This window comes from Haliotis rufescens, unplaced genomic scaffold (assembly GCF_023055435.1).
Source record: "Haliotis rufescens isolate VD_foot unplaced genomic scaffold, xgHalRufe1.0.p SCAF_12, whole genome shotgun sequence".
Lineage (NCBI taxonomy): Eukaryota > Metazoa > Mollusca > Gastropoda > Lepetellida > Haliotidae > Haliotis > Haliotis rufescens.
The window spans coordinates 13,330,677-13,347,695 of NW_025963802.1; the positions used below are offsets into that span (position 1 = coordinate 13,330,677).

Consider the following 17,019-nt stretch of genomic DNA (forward strand, 5'->3'; position numbering starts at 1 on the left):
CTTTTCCTGGATCCATTCTTAATTATATTTCTTTCTCAGAAAAAATAACTACTTCCCAATATAACTGGGTCCGAAACAATAAAGCTTCACAGCTTGTCAGTGAAGAGACATATCCCCTACTTCGGAAAGCACTAACATGGAAGAATCTATGGACTGTGTGAGAGAGCTGGTTTAAGGCTACCTTGAATATTGTTCCCTGCCAAAAAGGAAACAGAAAATTGATTTCAGATTTATATTTTTATATATATATCATATACAAATCAACAGATGGTAATCGATTGTTCAAAATTGGCACACATCATTGTCATTGACCCAGGTTCCATATGGCGCACATGGAACAGTAGATTTTCAAGGTGAAGGTAATCTGTTCTCAATATCTTGTATGGCCACTATTAGAGTCCAAAACAGACTGGCATCGTCGTCCCATGGAAACAAACAGATCCCGAATTGTGGCCTGGGGAATGTTGACCCACTCTGTCTGCAGTGCTTGTGCCAACTGTCGGTGGTTCTGTGGTTGCTGCTTACGTGCTCGCAGTCGTTGATCCAGTGCATCCCATAAATGTTCAATTAGGTTTAAATCTGGAGACCCGGAGGGCCATGGCAGGACCTGGATGTTGTGATTCCTGTTAGGGGCTGTTGTCAGTCTTGCCGTGTGAGATCTTGTCTTGCATAATGGGAATGGCGTGTGGCAGATGAATCAGATCTTTGAAACGTTATGCCGTTAAATTCCCCAGATTTGCACCAAGTCTGTTCTACCAGTGTAGGAGATGGCCGCCCACATCATCACACTACCACCACCAAATCTGTCCACTTCCTGTATGCAGTTTCGGGCATAACGTTCCCCGCGACGCCTGTAAACACGACGCCTCCCACACGCACGGCGAAGCATAAAACGTGACTCTTCACGAAACCAAACCTGTCTCCATCGCGATTGTGTCCATACTCCGCCCGTCAAAATGACACCTCGAACTGGTGGTCCAGCGCAAATACCGTCAGCGCGTAAACGGTTCCTCACTGTCTGGGCTGATATCCTACGCAATGCTGGTATTGTTGTAGTTGTAGAATTGGTCGTGGTGGTTCTTTCACGCAAGTGATGTAGCCGTATGAATCTGCCCAGTGCTTTAGTAGTGATATGAAATTTCATTCGGTTGAACAGAGTGAATTAGACTGAAATTGATTTCTCTTGAAGGTAAAGCCAGATATAAAGGGAGGTTATTCCCGGTAGAGGGCGCAACCGTGAGGGGTATATATAGGAATTGTAAAGCCCGGGTAGTTCAATCTCTCCTGTGGTGTCGCCGTTACAGTGCGGTCTGTTTATTTTATGTTTGTCCTGTGCGTTATGGTTATGAACATTTTCTGTTGTCAGGTGTTGGCAGTCTTGCTGCAAGACAAATGTCGTCACAGTGACGAGTATGGTTCTGAACCGCAAAGCATGGATGGTACCTGGTACATGCATGTATCTTACAGTAAGATGTTACAGTGTCGGTGACTGGCGTGGTTCTGAGATCATATGGATCAAGGCCAAGGACGCCACTGGTGTTTGTAAAAGAAAATTTCATGCAGAGTAAATGCCTCGGCGTGTGCCACTGGGGAAGCCAGATTGTGTGTTTGTTGTTTATATCTGGCTTGACGAGGTTTTGGAAGAGAAACGTGGTCGACCGGATCTGGGAAGGTCACGTGGTTTCCCGTGTGTCTGATAACAGTTCCACAGTCTTGTAATGGTACCTGGTGCTACGTGGAAATACCTGGCTACAGCTGAAGATGATTGTCCTGTTTGCAGTCGGCCGATGGCGTTGTTGCGTTGGGCTTACGTCAGTCTTGGCATGTTTTCGTTGTTCACTTACTTTAAGATTGTGATGACATGCAAATGAAAACCCAGCGTTTCAAAAAGCCCAACAAGTGATGTTGCACGTGCATGTCACGTTGGTGTGTTTCGGCGCCAGGCTCTCACGTAGTTGTGTTTTTGCGATTTTTCCATCTTTTCACCAAATTTCTGCAGTACCTCATTCTTTCCACTCAAAACAATTCCAATCTGTGCACCCTGAATGACCAATTCATTATTTTGTATTAATTTTGTATGAATGTCGGCAACGATTCTACTACCTTAGCTCTTTTTTTGTGCAGAGTATATTACATTTTTATCCTGGCATGCAAGTGATGCAAGTCTTTGACGTGTTCCATGTTCGTATACCCTACGAACATAAGATCATTTCACCCCTAAGGGAAGCAACTCTGCACAGCGAATTCCGACGCTTGTGGCCACTAGTCCACCTGTTCCCCTCTACCGAATAATACGAATCCAAGACGTTACATTTAGACATGCTTACACGGGAAGTGAACTAAACTCTTTTTTCAACCAATGTTTTCTGTCAAATATTCACGTTAGCATGTACGTATAAGATCCCACAGCTGCTTTACGCACTCAAAATAGACCCTGGAGTATTTTTCTAGAAACTCTGCTCTCACATATACGACTCCAGAGTCGCAACTTTGGGAGTTTTATTTCAGGAAAATTGACATGCTGGCCAGTCTTGCACTCACATGCCCCCAGTGACTTCCTGCTATGGATAAATGTGGCTACCACCTGCATAGCGCAGGACATCAATCAACAATCTTGTGTTTCCCAATGTTTGGCACCCTGACGTCACGATTCAGCATCAGCCGCCGTTCGGCTGGAGGAGGGGATGGCGCATCAGACATGAGGAAATATCACACCGCGCGTCATTGCACTCAACTGACATATAATTGATATCCCATGAATGAATCCATAACACAACAAGGCCCATGGTGGGATCTACTTTCACAATTTAGTGGATCCTCTTTTGTCGCCAATAGAGTAAAAGCCTCTTTTTTCATTTATTGTTTAACGCCGCCCGTGTGTTGATTAATTTCTTTTTTATTCCAGCCGAATAAGCCAAACCCACTGAATTTGAAGCTAATGACGATAAAGAAGAGTTATCATACCTCTATGTCAGAATGATAAGATCTGATTGTCCACATGATCTTAATAAAATACTGTGTAACCCGCCTTGGAGGGGAATAAATTCGTCAGAGGTGGAATAAATCTATTATACCCCGCCACGAGCAATACAGGCTGAACGTGGATTTCTGAGATGCAGAACAAGTCCCTTATACCCCGCTTCAAAGCAAAAAGCCGAACGTTTTTTCCGAGTCAATGGAAGTTACGTGACATAGCACAGGTTAACCTCAGCTTAATCGAACAGCTGTTTTCTATCAATTTTGAATTTGTGTTAATTATTTTACAATGTCACTTTAAAACATGTCGGTAAGATGAAGTCGTTGTAGCAGGATCATTTGGGGTATATGGAGTACATGCGTACTTCGTTAGGTTTTATATCACTCGCCTCCTCGTGGCATAAAATCTAACGCGGGTCGCATAAAACCCCTCCGGCTCGTGGTTTTAAACCTGACGCGGGACACATGAAACCCCATGTCAGCATCAAAGTCGGCCGTTGCTACGATGAACGGGACTCTTGTTCTTCAAGGGGAAACAGGTCCTGGAAACTGGTACCTGTCACTTGTCTTCTCAGTGGAATCACTGGACAGAACAGGTCGGTAGCACTTTAAACTTCTCTTCTGGTCAGGTACTGGTGGACAGTACCCCATGTTTGTCTCTGAGGGGAGCTCCTTGTTGAAACATGTCGACAGTACCCCGTGTTTGTTTCTAAGAGGAGCTCCTGGTTGAAACATGTCGACATTGGCCAACATATACATACAAACTGAGTAGTTGCTGCGAAACCGAATTTAGAATCAATAATGTTACATAAATAAGTTTAGATAACATATTTTTCGTTTGTCTTTGATGTATGTCTCGTTGGATGAAACTGTTTACCGACAGGCAATAATTGTATGGAGTCAGGAGCAATGTTTTGGGGGTTGAATACGGTGCCACATTAATATGCATTTATTATGTTTATTGTATATTATATCACACAGCTGAGGAATGGTGAGGTGAGGGAGGTGGCGCCTGTCCATGTGTCATTCATTCTCGACAGCCACACTGGCCACTTGGGTCCTTCTCGCGCTGTCCTGGTGATTCAACTATTGAACAACTGCATCAAGGACTGATGCCACGAGTCGTAAACAATGAGACTGCTTTGTGAAGATCGTTTTACTTGCCCTTTACAAGTCCAGGACATAAAGTTCTTCCACCACCGAATCCCTAGGGGGAAAGGCAGAAGAAATACCGAGTGCGTTAGTAGGGTTTAAGGCTACTTTCAGCAGTATTTCAATTCTATCTCATCCTCTCAGCTTTCTGGGAAAGGCTAGCCCAAAATGACACAAGCACTGGACATTTACGCTTGCTGAAACCTATGGTGATATGAAAAGCGGTTAAACGTCGCGTTCAAGATTATTGCAGTTACAAAGTGACGTGCACGCACGTGTGTGTGTGGCTGCTTGAACTTGGTGGCTGGTGTTGGTTTTATAGTGCTAGCCTACTGAGATACCATTCTACAGTGTAACATGAATATCCCGCCATACACAATATACCCACTCGAGCAGTTCTTGTTTTATCCCCTTAAGCCGAGCATCAAGCAGGGTAACAAGTATCATCTTTTAACGTCTTTGGTATGACATGGCCTGGGATCTAAACACCAGACCAGGAGGCTGCGGTGAAACCCGTGACCAAGGATTTCCTGCTGTTACTTTAGTTTTATTCTCATTACAATATGAGTAGAGACCTCCAATGTTAACTTTGATCATGTTATTCTTATCCTGATCTTGGGGTGTTTGGGAAGCAAATTACTTAAGCTCCTTGTCTATGAATCTTATATTTTAAACTCAACTCATTTTAACTGAAGGTTTTAGGTGTTCAGTACAGGTGATCCATTATTTTCATGTTTACAAAACTAAAATTTAAACAATGAATGTTAAAATTCTAAATATCTTATACTTTATTCTTTACACAAGTTGTGAAAATTTCCCCATCATAGATCAGCAGTTTCAAAGGGATAATAAATTAGGCGGGGCAGCATCAAACTACCATATTCTGTATTTGTAGCTAGTTACATACACAGTGCTGATCAATTTATATTGCCAAAATGTAGTCCACATCATAATTACTTCAGTTATGAAGGACCAAATGATCTTTTGCTTTTAAGCATCTATTGTGAAAATGCATCTGTGACTCAATATTTCTGTTTGTTTTATGCGTGTGATGACCTATATGTTTTCTTCAGATGTCACATGTACCGTGCTTGTTGAAGTGCACCCACTGTGTGTGTGCTCGTTCAGAGATCGGCCACATGGAAAGCTGCCTGTGATAACATTGATTCAAGTTGTAGGCACTGAGTGGAAGGGGTCATAAATACCCCTTTGAACTTCACAAGCTGAAGTTACAGTTTAACTTGGTAAAGCTAAATTGGGCAACCCCATCATCTTTACATGATACAAAGCCAAGAGTTAACATGTAGTTGGAGATTTGTTTTCACTGTAAACATGATTATGGCACATAGTGCAACACAACGATCTCAGCTGATGGGGTTTTCTGGGGATGCAGCAGTGACATGAAGCCACAAGCACTTCAAATGATGCAGAACTGAATCAATTCTTCAAAGGAAAAAAAAATATATTAAAAAATGTAATCCTCAGCTAATGGATAGGTTAAAGAAGCGCAGTCTTTGGTGTCTCAAACAACAAACACGTTCATTTACAAATCAGTCTTCTTTATTTTCCAGTCCAAAGTGTGGATGTACAAACACTTTATTCTCATATCCAACAGCCATGGCCTGACATATCTAACACCTACAGCAGAGTGACAGACAATGGCTCCATCTACACACCACAGTAACACAGGGGAGGTAACTGAGGCTGGCTTGTCTTGTGGCAGGGTCCCAGGTGGAATCCATTTTGACCAAGTACATTAACATCTACATCTAAAGATTAGATAGTTGGTCGTGAAAATCCACAGATCTTTTTCCCCCCACATAATACAAATTCATGCTGGATCAAACAGTGTATACAGATGAATTATGAAACATGCATACAAAATGAACTGAGTAAACAACAGATGGTCCATCAAGATTCATGGCATTTTCGGAATCTCCAAAAGAACCCTAGTTCACATCACCTGGGCAACAGACCAGATACCATAGACAAGCCAGTTTGCAGTAGTACCTATCCGCGTTCCTATGACTTGTTAGACAGTCTCCATGGGTTCCACCTAATACCTACATGATATTTATATATGTATATATACTTATCTACAATAGCAGCAGAAATAGCAGCAGATGCTGAAAGAATGAAGGGCTGTCTCCTCTCACAGTCAGGAGGCAGCAGCATGTTACATAGGAATGAACAGGTTAGGTCATTCACAGAAAATAATCCCAACTTCAATTTAGATTGGCAGCAAACTTCCTGTGTTCAAATCGGGCTGAATCCGTCAAATCTCCCCACGAAATAAGGCTCTGAACTGAAACTGACTTTGACTGAACCAAACTCTAATTGGTGGTTTAACCAGAACATTGGACTTGATATGGCAAGATTCAGACTGGTTTGGGCTGGTTTGAACCAATTTGAAGTGGAAACAGTCAGAATGAACAGGATTTGACAGGATACAAACCGACATACAAGGCGATCATGAAACTGGGTCTGGTATTCGAATTTACGATAAGAAACTGTTAGTAGTTGTATCACATGTCAAAAACATTGATGTCAGTTTGTATCGGTCAACCACGAAAGAAACATTTTCAAGGAAATTTGCAGCCAACTATTCCTTATTGTATTCAAACCTCTGATGAAGTTCATGGTAGGACCTTAGGCTATACTACATCAACAATCACTTTTATTCGTTGCAAAAATATTACTTTAAACAAAATACTTACATGTCGTGAGACGAATTATTTCATTAGTTATCCATAAAATGGATGTAAAATGTAGAACGGACCTAAGTACTGATCTCAAAGGAACATTACTGAACCATGTAAATACATTTGAATACACTAAGGATGTGTCAGATCAAAGGATGTCTTGGAATGTATATCAGTTATATGCTGTGCAAAAGAATAGTACATATGCACATAAAAATAAACAAACTGACTAGAACCTTGCAGGGATGGCAATATCTTCAGCGTGTATGCATCTACATAGAGAATTTCAAATCATGTCAAGCAAACATACATATTCACTTCATAGGCAATTAATCAATCAAGTACAAAATGCAATTCTTAGCCATAAATGGACTTGTGTCTGTTCAAAGATAATAATCAACTTACTGATAATATTATGATTATAAAATGATCGAAACAATAAAAGTATACGCTAGAAAACTCACATAAAAAAAGATCTATAAAATAAACTTTGACATTGCCTATGGGGTAAATATGTAGATAAATTTCATAAATAAAGTATATCGATATTAAGCTAAACATTTTGTCTCTGATATGTACAGCATACGCCTGATCAAAACGTGAAGTGTAATAAATAGGAAAAGTGATATTTCATATGAATAGTATCAATGTTATGAAACAATACACTGTATACAAAATGGTGGTGACTGTATTGGGACTATTTTCTGTTGAGGACTCATGACGATCAGTGCTTATCATACCTACATATGAAATATTAACGAAAGGACATAATGCTTAATTTGTTAAAATAATGATTTGTTTACTCTCAACCTCACAACAACAGTAAATACTAGAGTGTGTGGGACTGCGTTGGCTATTGAACCCATTACACAATTCTCTCACCATCACATCTCCTGAGAGGGTTATAACGTGGAAGCAAAGCTTGTCATAAACACATTACAAAAATTGCTGGGTTGTTTTAATTTCAAACACTGACCTTAACGAATCATCTCTCAATAACATGATATGCAGATTTAATACTTTAAAAAAAATCAACAGCAATTCTTGGTGGGTAGTGCTTTCTCAAATTTGTAAAAAAGCCTAAAGAGCCAGGAAAATATAAAGAACACTTAATCCTGGGGTCTTACTTTATTTACATCCCTGATATAAACTTTAAAAAAAAATAATTAAAAATTGATCTTAATTCCCTTTCTGTATTTCAATGGGCATAACAATCTTGCATGAAGCGTTTCCCCATCAACCTTAGAGGTGTCTCATCTCCTTCCTCCCTCAAACATGATTGGCCATTACTGCCAGTCCATACTGACATCCAAAAACCAAATGATGCGTAGAAAACGAAAATTTCGCAGGACATTATATTTGTACTATCCCAAAACTACCTGAGCTTTATAATGACAACAGCAGGGCAGTATGTTGGACAACCATTTAACCTTATCTGTTGAGTCAATATCTGCTTAGAAAAGAAGGTATTCTCGGTTCAGAGGCCGAAGGAATATAGGCGTCACAAAATAGTTGTTGTTACAACCATCAACAACCAATGGTCGGTCAACAACGTCGAAAATTATGACTTTTATACTTTTATACAAACAACAGTAGTGTGGAATTCAAAAATTCAAATAGATAAAGTTCGCTGAGATCGTCACTCCGACGCGGAGTGTTTTACACGATTTGCTGGTACTCTCCTGAAAACTAAGCATATGTATTTATGAAGGTATTAATGTCACATATAAAACTGTACAATGTCACGTGTTTGCTTGTGATAATACAATACTTACAAATGGTTAGGATAACACCAGGTTGCATTGATGCATACAGTTGCACCACAAAGCCATAACAGAGGAAACAAAGGGTTCTAGGATAATATCATAATGTGCATTCACTGCATCAATGTTTGGGAAACTTCTGAGTGTTAAACTCTGCTAAGCAGGAAACAGGAATGATGGGTAGCCACATGAGGAATCGCGAAAAACTTGTACACTTATTTGGAAAATTCTTACCCACGACTACTGTCGATGACCTATAAAAGTATCGCAGTGTCAGCTGGTCTATCGTACCACATTGATCTTAAAACAGTAAAACACATTCTAAAATATTGCATTATGGGAATCTAGTTAATGACCAATCAAATGCAGAGATTAAAAACTTTCTATCATTAACACATGCCCCCCCCAAAATTTTCAAAAAGAAAAAAGACGGGGATTGTCGTCTGCCTGATTTAGGAAAACGGAAAATAAATCGGACCATTCTTTGACTATTCTGGATAAGAATGATGCATGCATGTGTACGAGTTTGACCGAGTTAGATAGTAAGATATTTACATTGTGGTGATAGGTGTGATGGATAGCCCCCAGCGATGACACATGACCCAAGACAAATACCGCCCTCTACAAGCATCCACGGACACTTACAAAAGTCTCAACTTACGAAAAGCTGCGGCAAATAAAACCTGCAATTTGTACAGAGCTGAAATTTGGCACAGAAACCAACTTGCTAAAACAAGGCAGACATGTAGGTTTATAAGCGAATTGCGAGACCCCTTAATACCACGCCAACCAATAGTAGAGTGTATATATATATATACGTCGCACATTGGGAGACATTTCGTAGACAAAAGCTGAGTTGTATTTACAGTATCCTTTCACCCACAGACAACATGAACATTAAAATCATTGACTTTTCTACAATGGACTAATATTTATTTCACATGCAACAACATTATACACAGAATCTCAACCTCACGTTGTCACTTTCATATATGCCTTCAATCAAACAATATTCAACAATCCTAATAATGATATTAATAATATATATTTTCAACATCTTTGTACAGAAACCCCGTCTGTTGATGGTTGGTCGGTGGTGTAGTGATTTACTTTCTATTGTAGGGCATGTCACCGTTAATTGCTGATATTTTCTCTACTTAGTGAGCATGACCAACCTAGCTTGGTAAAAACAAACAATATGAATACTATGTACATTGCTAGATACATGGTACAGCGTGGTACTCTCATCAATTTTACTGTTAAATTATACATCATATCAAAATATAGAGAATTGGCTCTCTTTCGTGTTGATGTCAATACAGACCTTTAAGATGAAATAATGAAGTTTTACAAATGAGTCAACAGTGAATAGAATAATAGCAATAATAATAATAATCATCATAAATTGTTGGTAACAAAACCTATCATACCGTCACGTCTAGATGGTGTGGACTCTTATGAAGAGTAACTGGGTTTACCAACAAAACAAAACAAAACTGATTTATCATGTTTAAGCAAGGAAAGAGGAATTACCGTAATTGACGTGATTAACGCCCTCCCCTAACTGCCACGAATACCTCTCCCCTCCACCACTGGAAACTAGACATCAGAACCCCTCTCCTCCAACACTGGAAATTGGCCATCAGAACCCCTCTCCTCCAACACTGGAAACTGGACATCAGAACCCCTTCCCTTCCAACACTGGAAACTAGACATCAGAACCCCTCTCCTCCAACACTGGAAATTGGACATCCGAACCCCTCTCCTCCAACACTGGAAACTGGACATCAGAACCCCTTCCCTTCCAACACTGGAAACTAGACATCAGAACCCCTCTCTTCCAACACTGGAAACTAGACATCAGAACCCCCCTCCTCCAACACTGGAAACTAGACATCAGAACCCCTCTCCTCCAACACTGGAAACTGGACATCCGAACCCCTTCTCCTCCAACACTGGAAACTTGACATCAGAACCCCTCTCCTCCAACACTGGAAACTGGACATCAGAACCCCTCTCCTCCAACACTGGAAACTAGACATCAGAACCCCTTCCCTCCCAACACTGGAAACTGGACATCAGAACCCCTCTCTTCCAACACTGGAAACTAGACATCAGAACCCCCCTCCTCCAACACTGGAAACTAGACATCAGAACCCCTCTCCTCCAACACTGGAAACTGGACATCCGAACCCCTCTCCTCCAACACTGGAAACTGGACATCAGAACCCCTCTCCTCCAACACTGGAAACTTGACATCAGAATCCCTTCCCTTCCAACACTGGAAACTGGACATCAGAACCCCTTCCCTTCCAACACTGGAAACTAGACATCAGAACCCCTCTCCTCCAACACTGGAAACTGGACATCCGAACCCCTTCCCCTCCAACACTGGAAACTAGACATCTGAATCCCTTCCCCTCAATCTCTGCTCTTGCCCTAGTCACATATTTTCAGTATCTGAACAACTTGACAAATGGAAATTTCCAATTAAAAGTATTTTAGATGAAGTGTCAAGTTTACTTTGTTGAGGATGAAGTCAAAACCTTTGTTTTCCCGTATTGAGTGAACTATGATGTATAAGTAATGATAATTGATCTCTGCCATCCTTGAAACTATCTAAATAGCCACCCACTAGGCTCTGAGTTGCTTAAATACCCAGGACGCTAATTACGTCAATCACAGTATTCTGAACCAAAATGTGCACCATGGGTAGCAGGACAGTAGCAGCCATATTGGCTATTTGGTACAAGGTAGTAAAATGGAAGGTTGACATCCGTCCAACCAATGGTTTGCTACGGGCTCTGCGAGCTAACGTACAAAATAGATCAAAGGTCATTCTGACCTTTCTCGCACCACATGATCACAGAGGTTGGTTTTTCACCAATAAATATTAATGAGCATTTGTCAATCATACAACACTGTACAGGGTCATAACTGACAGGGATAGAAGATATCTCGCTGTGACTTTACCAACTTCCGTATAGACTTACACTTTACACAAGAAATACTTGGAAAAAAAATCAAATTTTCTACCTCATGGACAAAAAACAAAACAATTTTTTTTTAGTACGTACATGTACACATGGACTTTACCACAGACATACAAACACCTGGATGTTTCAACCACTAACTAAGCTACCTATTTGGACTATGTACAACGCATGTAAAGACGCCGTCTCTTAGTTTCGCTGGATCCCCATCGAAGCTGCGTCCATCCGTCTGTCCATCTGACTCGTCTCCATCTTTAGACTCAGGAACAGATGGACATACAGACGGCTGGTGATAGTCGGCGGTCAGTTTCCGGTCACTTGTTTCGTGGACAAGGAGTGCACTACTGGGTGTTGACCTATCCTATATGAAGGTTACTGTGCTTGCTGGTAACCTGGAACAAACCATCTCAACCTTAGACAAATCAACGTTCAACGTCACATCTTAACAAGGATAATAAAAAATTAAATTAAAATCACAAAAAATCATTTTTTCCGTTTTGGTCACATAATTGATTACTTCAGATATCAATGCTGCCATTATTTTTGAATGAAGCATTTTATGTGTATGTGTTGAATAAAAAATTCAATTTATAAATGACAGACTTTTCGACTCTGTTACTATCATGATATATTTGTATGTTACCAGGTGTAAAAAATTAATATGACCAGGAGGTATGAGCAAATTATCATGATTATTTGCACAGATATTAATGATAACGTTCCCTTAAAGGAGCACTTGTCTCGGAGGTCTGGCACTTGGACTCGACCAATATGATCGTTCCATATACACCCTCTTGCCTTCAGCTGGTGTTGTGCTGGCTCACATGTTGTTGCCAAAACTTTAACAAAACAGGCATTCAAGCCTTTTTTCAAGGAGACAAGCGCCCCTTTAAAACCAGTCCTCCACAATAACTGCTTTCAGGATAAGTAAACAGCATATAAACATATGCAAGCCTAAAAGACCATGCAGTGTCTAGGTAGCCATGCTGTCAGCTTAGTCAAGCATATATCTTTAAATTCTGAGTGAGTGAATAAGTGAGTTGGGTTTAACGTGGCTTTAAACAGTATTCCAGTCATATCACGGCGTGTCAGCTTAATGTGGGAGGAAAGCCCGAAGTGCTGCAGGTCTCAGACGTTTACCACTTCGGTGAAACCCACGAGCACGGGTATGGTGCTAACAAACCTAGAAACACCATTAGGGCTGCGACGATACAGGAAGGTCACGGTACGATACACATCTCGATATTCTGGTCACGATACGATACATATCTCAATACGCAATGATAAATAAAACAAGACTTAAAGCATGTCAAGATTTTGGAACAGTCAAAATTATTTTATAATAACGAGACTACTGAAGTTGTTGAGCTTCAAAGTGGAACTTTATCTAACTTTCCTTAAAAACAATTCAAAGTTCAAACACCAGAAAATAATTAATGTACTCCACCAGTGATACAACTTCAAAGATATTTGATGCAATGGTCGAAGAAATTGTATCTGAAATTATTGTTTTATCAGGAATGATATATTCCAATATCGTGTTACCTTAGTTGCAGCTTTTACTATATATATATTTCAAATTATAAGAACCACAAGTACTGGTACTGGTGATTGCTGTTGCAGGATATTTTTATGTATGGAACAATTTGATCAGTCACCCTAGGGACTTCCCGTGCTACATATATTTCGATTGCGAAAATGTTATGTTGACATATATTTGCGAAATTGACACAAATATGACTTTCAACGAGTCAAAGTATGGCATTTTTAATATATGTATCCATTCTCTAGCAACTAAAGTTCATTTCAATGTGTCAAAAGCGGTAATCTGCTGTATCTCTTCACACACGATTTCACATAACTTAATGAAAACAATATTAAATGAAACTTTGAATAAAATTAATAAAATATATTACAAACACAAGTCCAGATATATAATGAACACGTTTTAATAACAAGATAGTATAATAATGGTATTGAATTGCATACTTCAGTTCGGATTTGCTGACAGGTATTTCCGGTGTTATGTGCTTGCGGGGATCAGCTGATAATGTTTTTTGAGATGGGGAAAAACATCAGTCGGTGTAAAACCTGAGCTTATTAAAACTGTAAGTACGTTTTTGGGAGCCATGCGTTACCGCGCGCTATAACCAAGTTAGTGGTTTACTGAAAGGCACAATAGCGAGGAAAAGCTGTACTTAAGATTTGCGTTCCGTATCGTGGCGTATCGATAAATGGGCCCACGTTTATCGTATATCGTAACGTGGGTCAAGTATCGCGATGCATCGGAATATCGGTGTATCGTTTCACCCTTACCCACAATCATAGGTTTCTGGCGTCCCCAAGGGACGCAACTCTGCACAGCGAATCGCGGTACCTTAGATGACTGAGCCACCCTTGCCCCCCTTCAAATTCTGAAAGGAAACAGGAAGGGGGTTGGGGAGGAGGGGGGCTAATAAGCAGCATGCAGTGCCTAGATGGACAGACAGATGTACAGACAGATGGTTAGATAGTGCAGTATATAGAGTGACAAAGTCCTCAAACTCTCATATGTTGTTTAAATCTGCAGTATTCAAGATATATGAAATCTCCCTTTAAATAATCCGTCCTGGAACAGACAAACCAATGGTTCTTATCACATGTAATGTGCCATGGTCGTTATAAGATCACATGACACCGCCAACCCGGTCCACTCCATGAACCCGAATAACACCAGGAACACGACACCTGACCACCCGGTCCACACCAGGAACCCCGAATAACCCCAGGAACACGACACCTGACCACCCGGTCCACACCAGGAACCCCGAATAACCCCAGGAACACGACACCTGACCCACTACATTAACCCAGAATAACAGGAAGACGACACCTGACCACCACCTCCCTGTATATATGTATGGCATAACTTTCTTCCTTGCTAACAGAGATAAGGGGCCTTGAACAAAACTGATGTCTAAAGTGTTTTATGAAAAATGAATCTTATACTATGCTTTTTTGCAACGATTAGTCATCATACCCCTGACCGATAGTGAAATTAATTTGACTCTGAAAAACAAACTTCAAACAAAATATTTTCACTCAAAAAAATTGGATTTCAACAGTGTCAGACATATTATCGACCTGGTCAAAACATTTGACAGCTGAAAATATTCAAAGCTCTGACAGGGGAAAATTTTCACTTAAAAAAAAACAACATAAGTTTTTCTTGCCATTTTTCACAGTCACATCTGATTTGTGAATCCCAAGCGAAATCATTGCCAAGTCCATTGTCACATCCCTTCTATTAATAGTCTTTATGTCATTAAATGAGAAAAACCTGTCCAACACTTACAAAAGAAAATCTATTTATGCAAGGGCATATATGTTAACTGGAAAGTTCAACCATTTTAATCTATCAGATTAACTTTTTGTTGATCTGCTTTCGACATATTAATCTCTTATTCTCTGATCTTCAAGGAAATGTAGGACCAGAAAATTATGTTAGAAAGGACCACAAACTAGGAAGATTGGGTCGTCAGCCAACCGGCCACACGGGGGATTCCAAGACCCATCATTACGTTCGCGACAAGTTTTCCGAAAAAGATAATTACCCTGGGGAAATAATGATTAAAAAAATCCTAACAGGTCACATTAAATCAAATTTAAGTTGTACGAAGGGCAGTGAGAACACTAGAGGTTCCTTTGTGGAGATTGGTAAGGTTAACAAATCGTATGCGGATGGAATTCAACATTTTTCAAGAAGTACCAATCTTTCAAAAAACCAAACAGAATGAAGTTATGAACATCAGAAACCCTTCATTATTCATTTCTTCTTTTTTTGTGACCGCTGTTTTACAGGTTATTAGTTACATCCATTTGTCAGAGAAATGTGACACGATACGCTTGTAATTTGTTTTGACAAAAAACCATCATCTAGATTGAATTCCGAAAAATTCTCATAAATATCATTGACATTTTGCAGGGTTCTTAAGTCGTTGATTTTAACAACCTCTCATATCATCAATACTTAAATGAAATTAAAGTATACCCTGCATTCAAAATGACTATAACAAATAAGATTTTGAAATTAGCTTCATATCAATTCAAACATATGTGTCGCTGTATCTGCAAACATTTTGAAAACCTTTCCAAACTTTTATCGACTTTAGAGGCATAAGTCTAATATTACTTTCAGAGCCCACTTAAAACAAATTGACAGTATAATTCATAAATACTGTCGAACTTCCTGCCTTTTACTGCTATCATGATGTAATAATAACCACTATAGAGAATAGTGAATCTCGTTAAATTCTCTATCACCATTCTCGCCCAGTGATTCAGGACAATTATTATTTTATGAAGAGGGAGCTGATGAAAACAAACATATTGGGACTGGGATACAGTCTACATGGAATCAGTAGACTGGTGTTTCTAGACTGGTTGCCTGTCCAACCTCACTCAGCTCAAGGCAATAAACTAGGTGGGGATCGATATCCGATGAGACGATAAATGTTATAGGGAGTTTAATACTATCTGATGCACAATAAACCTAGCACACTGAGTTGGGGCCACTCTGCAAGATTTAAATGTCACCGAGATTGATGGCAGTTGAGAGGGGATGGCCACGCCTGGACAATCTCCACCAGCTACCACTCATGGTCATTTCCAGAAAACCCTTGTCCGGAAAAAAATAAACTCGCTTACTTTTTCATCGATTTCTAAGTCTAGCATAGCTTGTAGCACAGCTGCTATCTTGTAAAGTGACGTTTATTTGATATAATGTATTAATTGGTTCTGTGTATTGTATACACCATTTTATTAGTTTATTCAATGTAGTAGAAATCTGGATGAGTGGTAACAGATTACTTTTCGAATTTATGGAAATGACTTGCCACGCTGTTTCTTTTGTTTGATGTTACTGTTCACATCGTTACCTATGTCATAACTATGCTGATGGAACTATTAATTGGCAGTTGTTTTAGCCTCATATGTGGTAGTGACATGATTGATAAACGAATAATAGCAATTTGAATAGCCAATAGATAATTATATTAAAGTTATAGCATAATCAAATGCATTCATCAAGCAATTACAATTGTTGGATGTATTTTGAGAGACTGCCACATTATGTCAAGAAAAGTTTTGAAGTTATTTAATGAAATAACTTCTCTTTCAAGTCAAAATCTTAGAGCTAAAACTGACGTAAAATCTTCAGAAGTTATATTGATTAATTTATTGACTTACAATTTAACACCTCCCCCATAAACTTGTAAGGCACCTTTTAACTCTCCATCAGTGAGTGAGTGAGGCTTTAACTCTGCTATTAGCAATATTCCAGCAATGTCATGAAGGATACCAGAAATGGGTGGAATTGAACCCAGGTCTTTGGCATGATGAGCAAACAGTTAGGTTACCCCCCACACCATCAGTTTCAAATTGAGGATATAGGTA

General features: G+C 39.7%; 1 protein-coding gene across 10 annotated transcripts in view; it reads right to left on the reverse strand.

The window, feature by feature from the left end:
• Positions 1 to 5,670: 5,670 nt before the first annotated feature.
• LOC124142022 (nucleolysin TIAR-like) overlaps positions 5,671 to 17,019 on the reverse strand; it is a 224,825-nt gene continuing 213,476 nt past the window's right edge. For 7 of the 10 annotated variants that reach the window (XM_046510252.1, XM_046510250.1, XM_046510255.2 and 4 more), the window contains one exon: positions 11,811 to 11,978. In XM_046510252.1, the coding sequence (XP_046366208.1) occupies positions 11,959 to 11,978 (20 nt within the window). In that variant the 3' untranslated portion in view covers positions 11,811 to 11,958. Of the gene's footprint in view, positions 11,979 to 17,019 lie in introns of all 10 variants that reach the window. The other 3 variants (XM_046510251.2, XM_046510253.1, XM_046510249.1) reach the window with 3 other exon arrangements.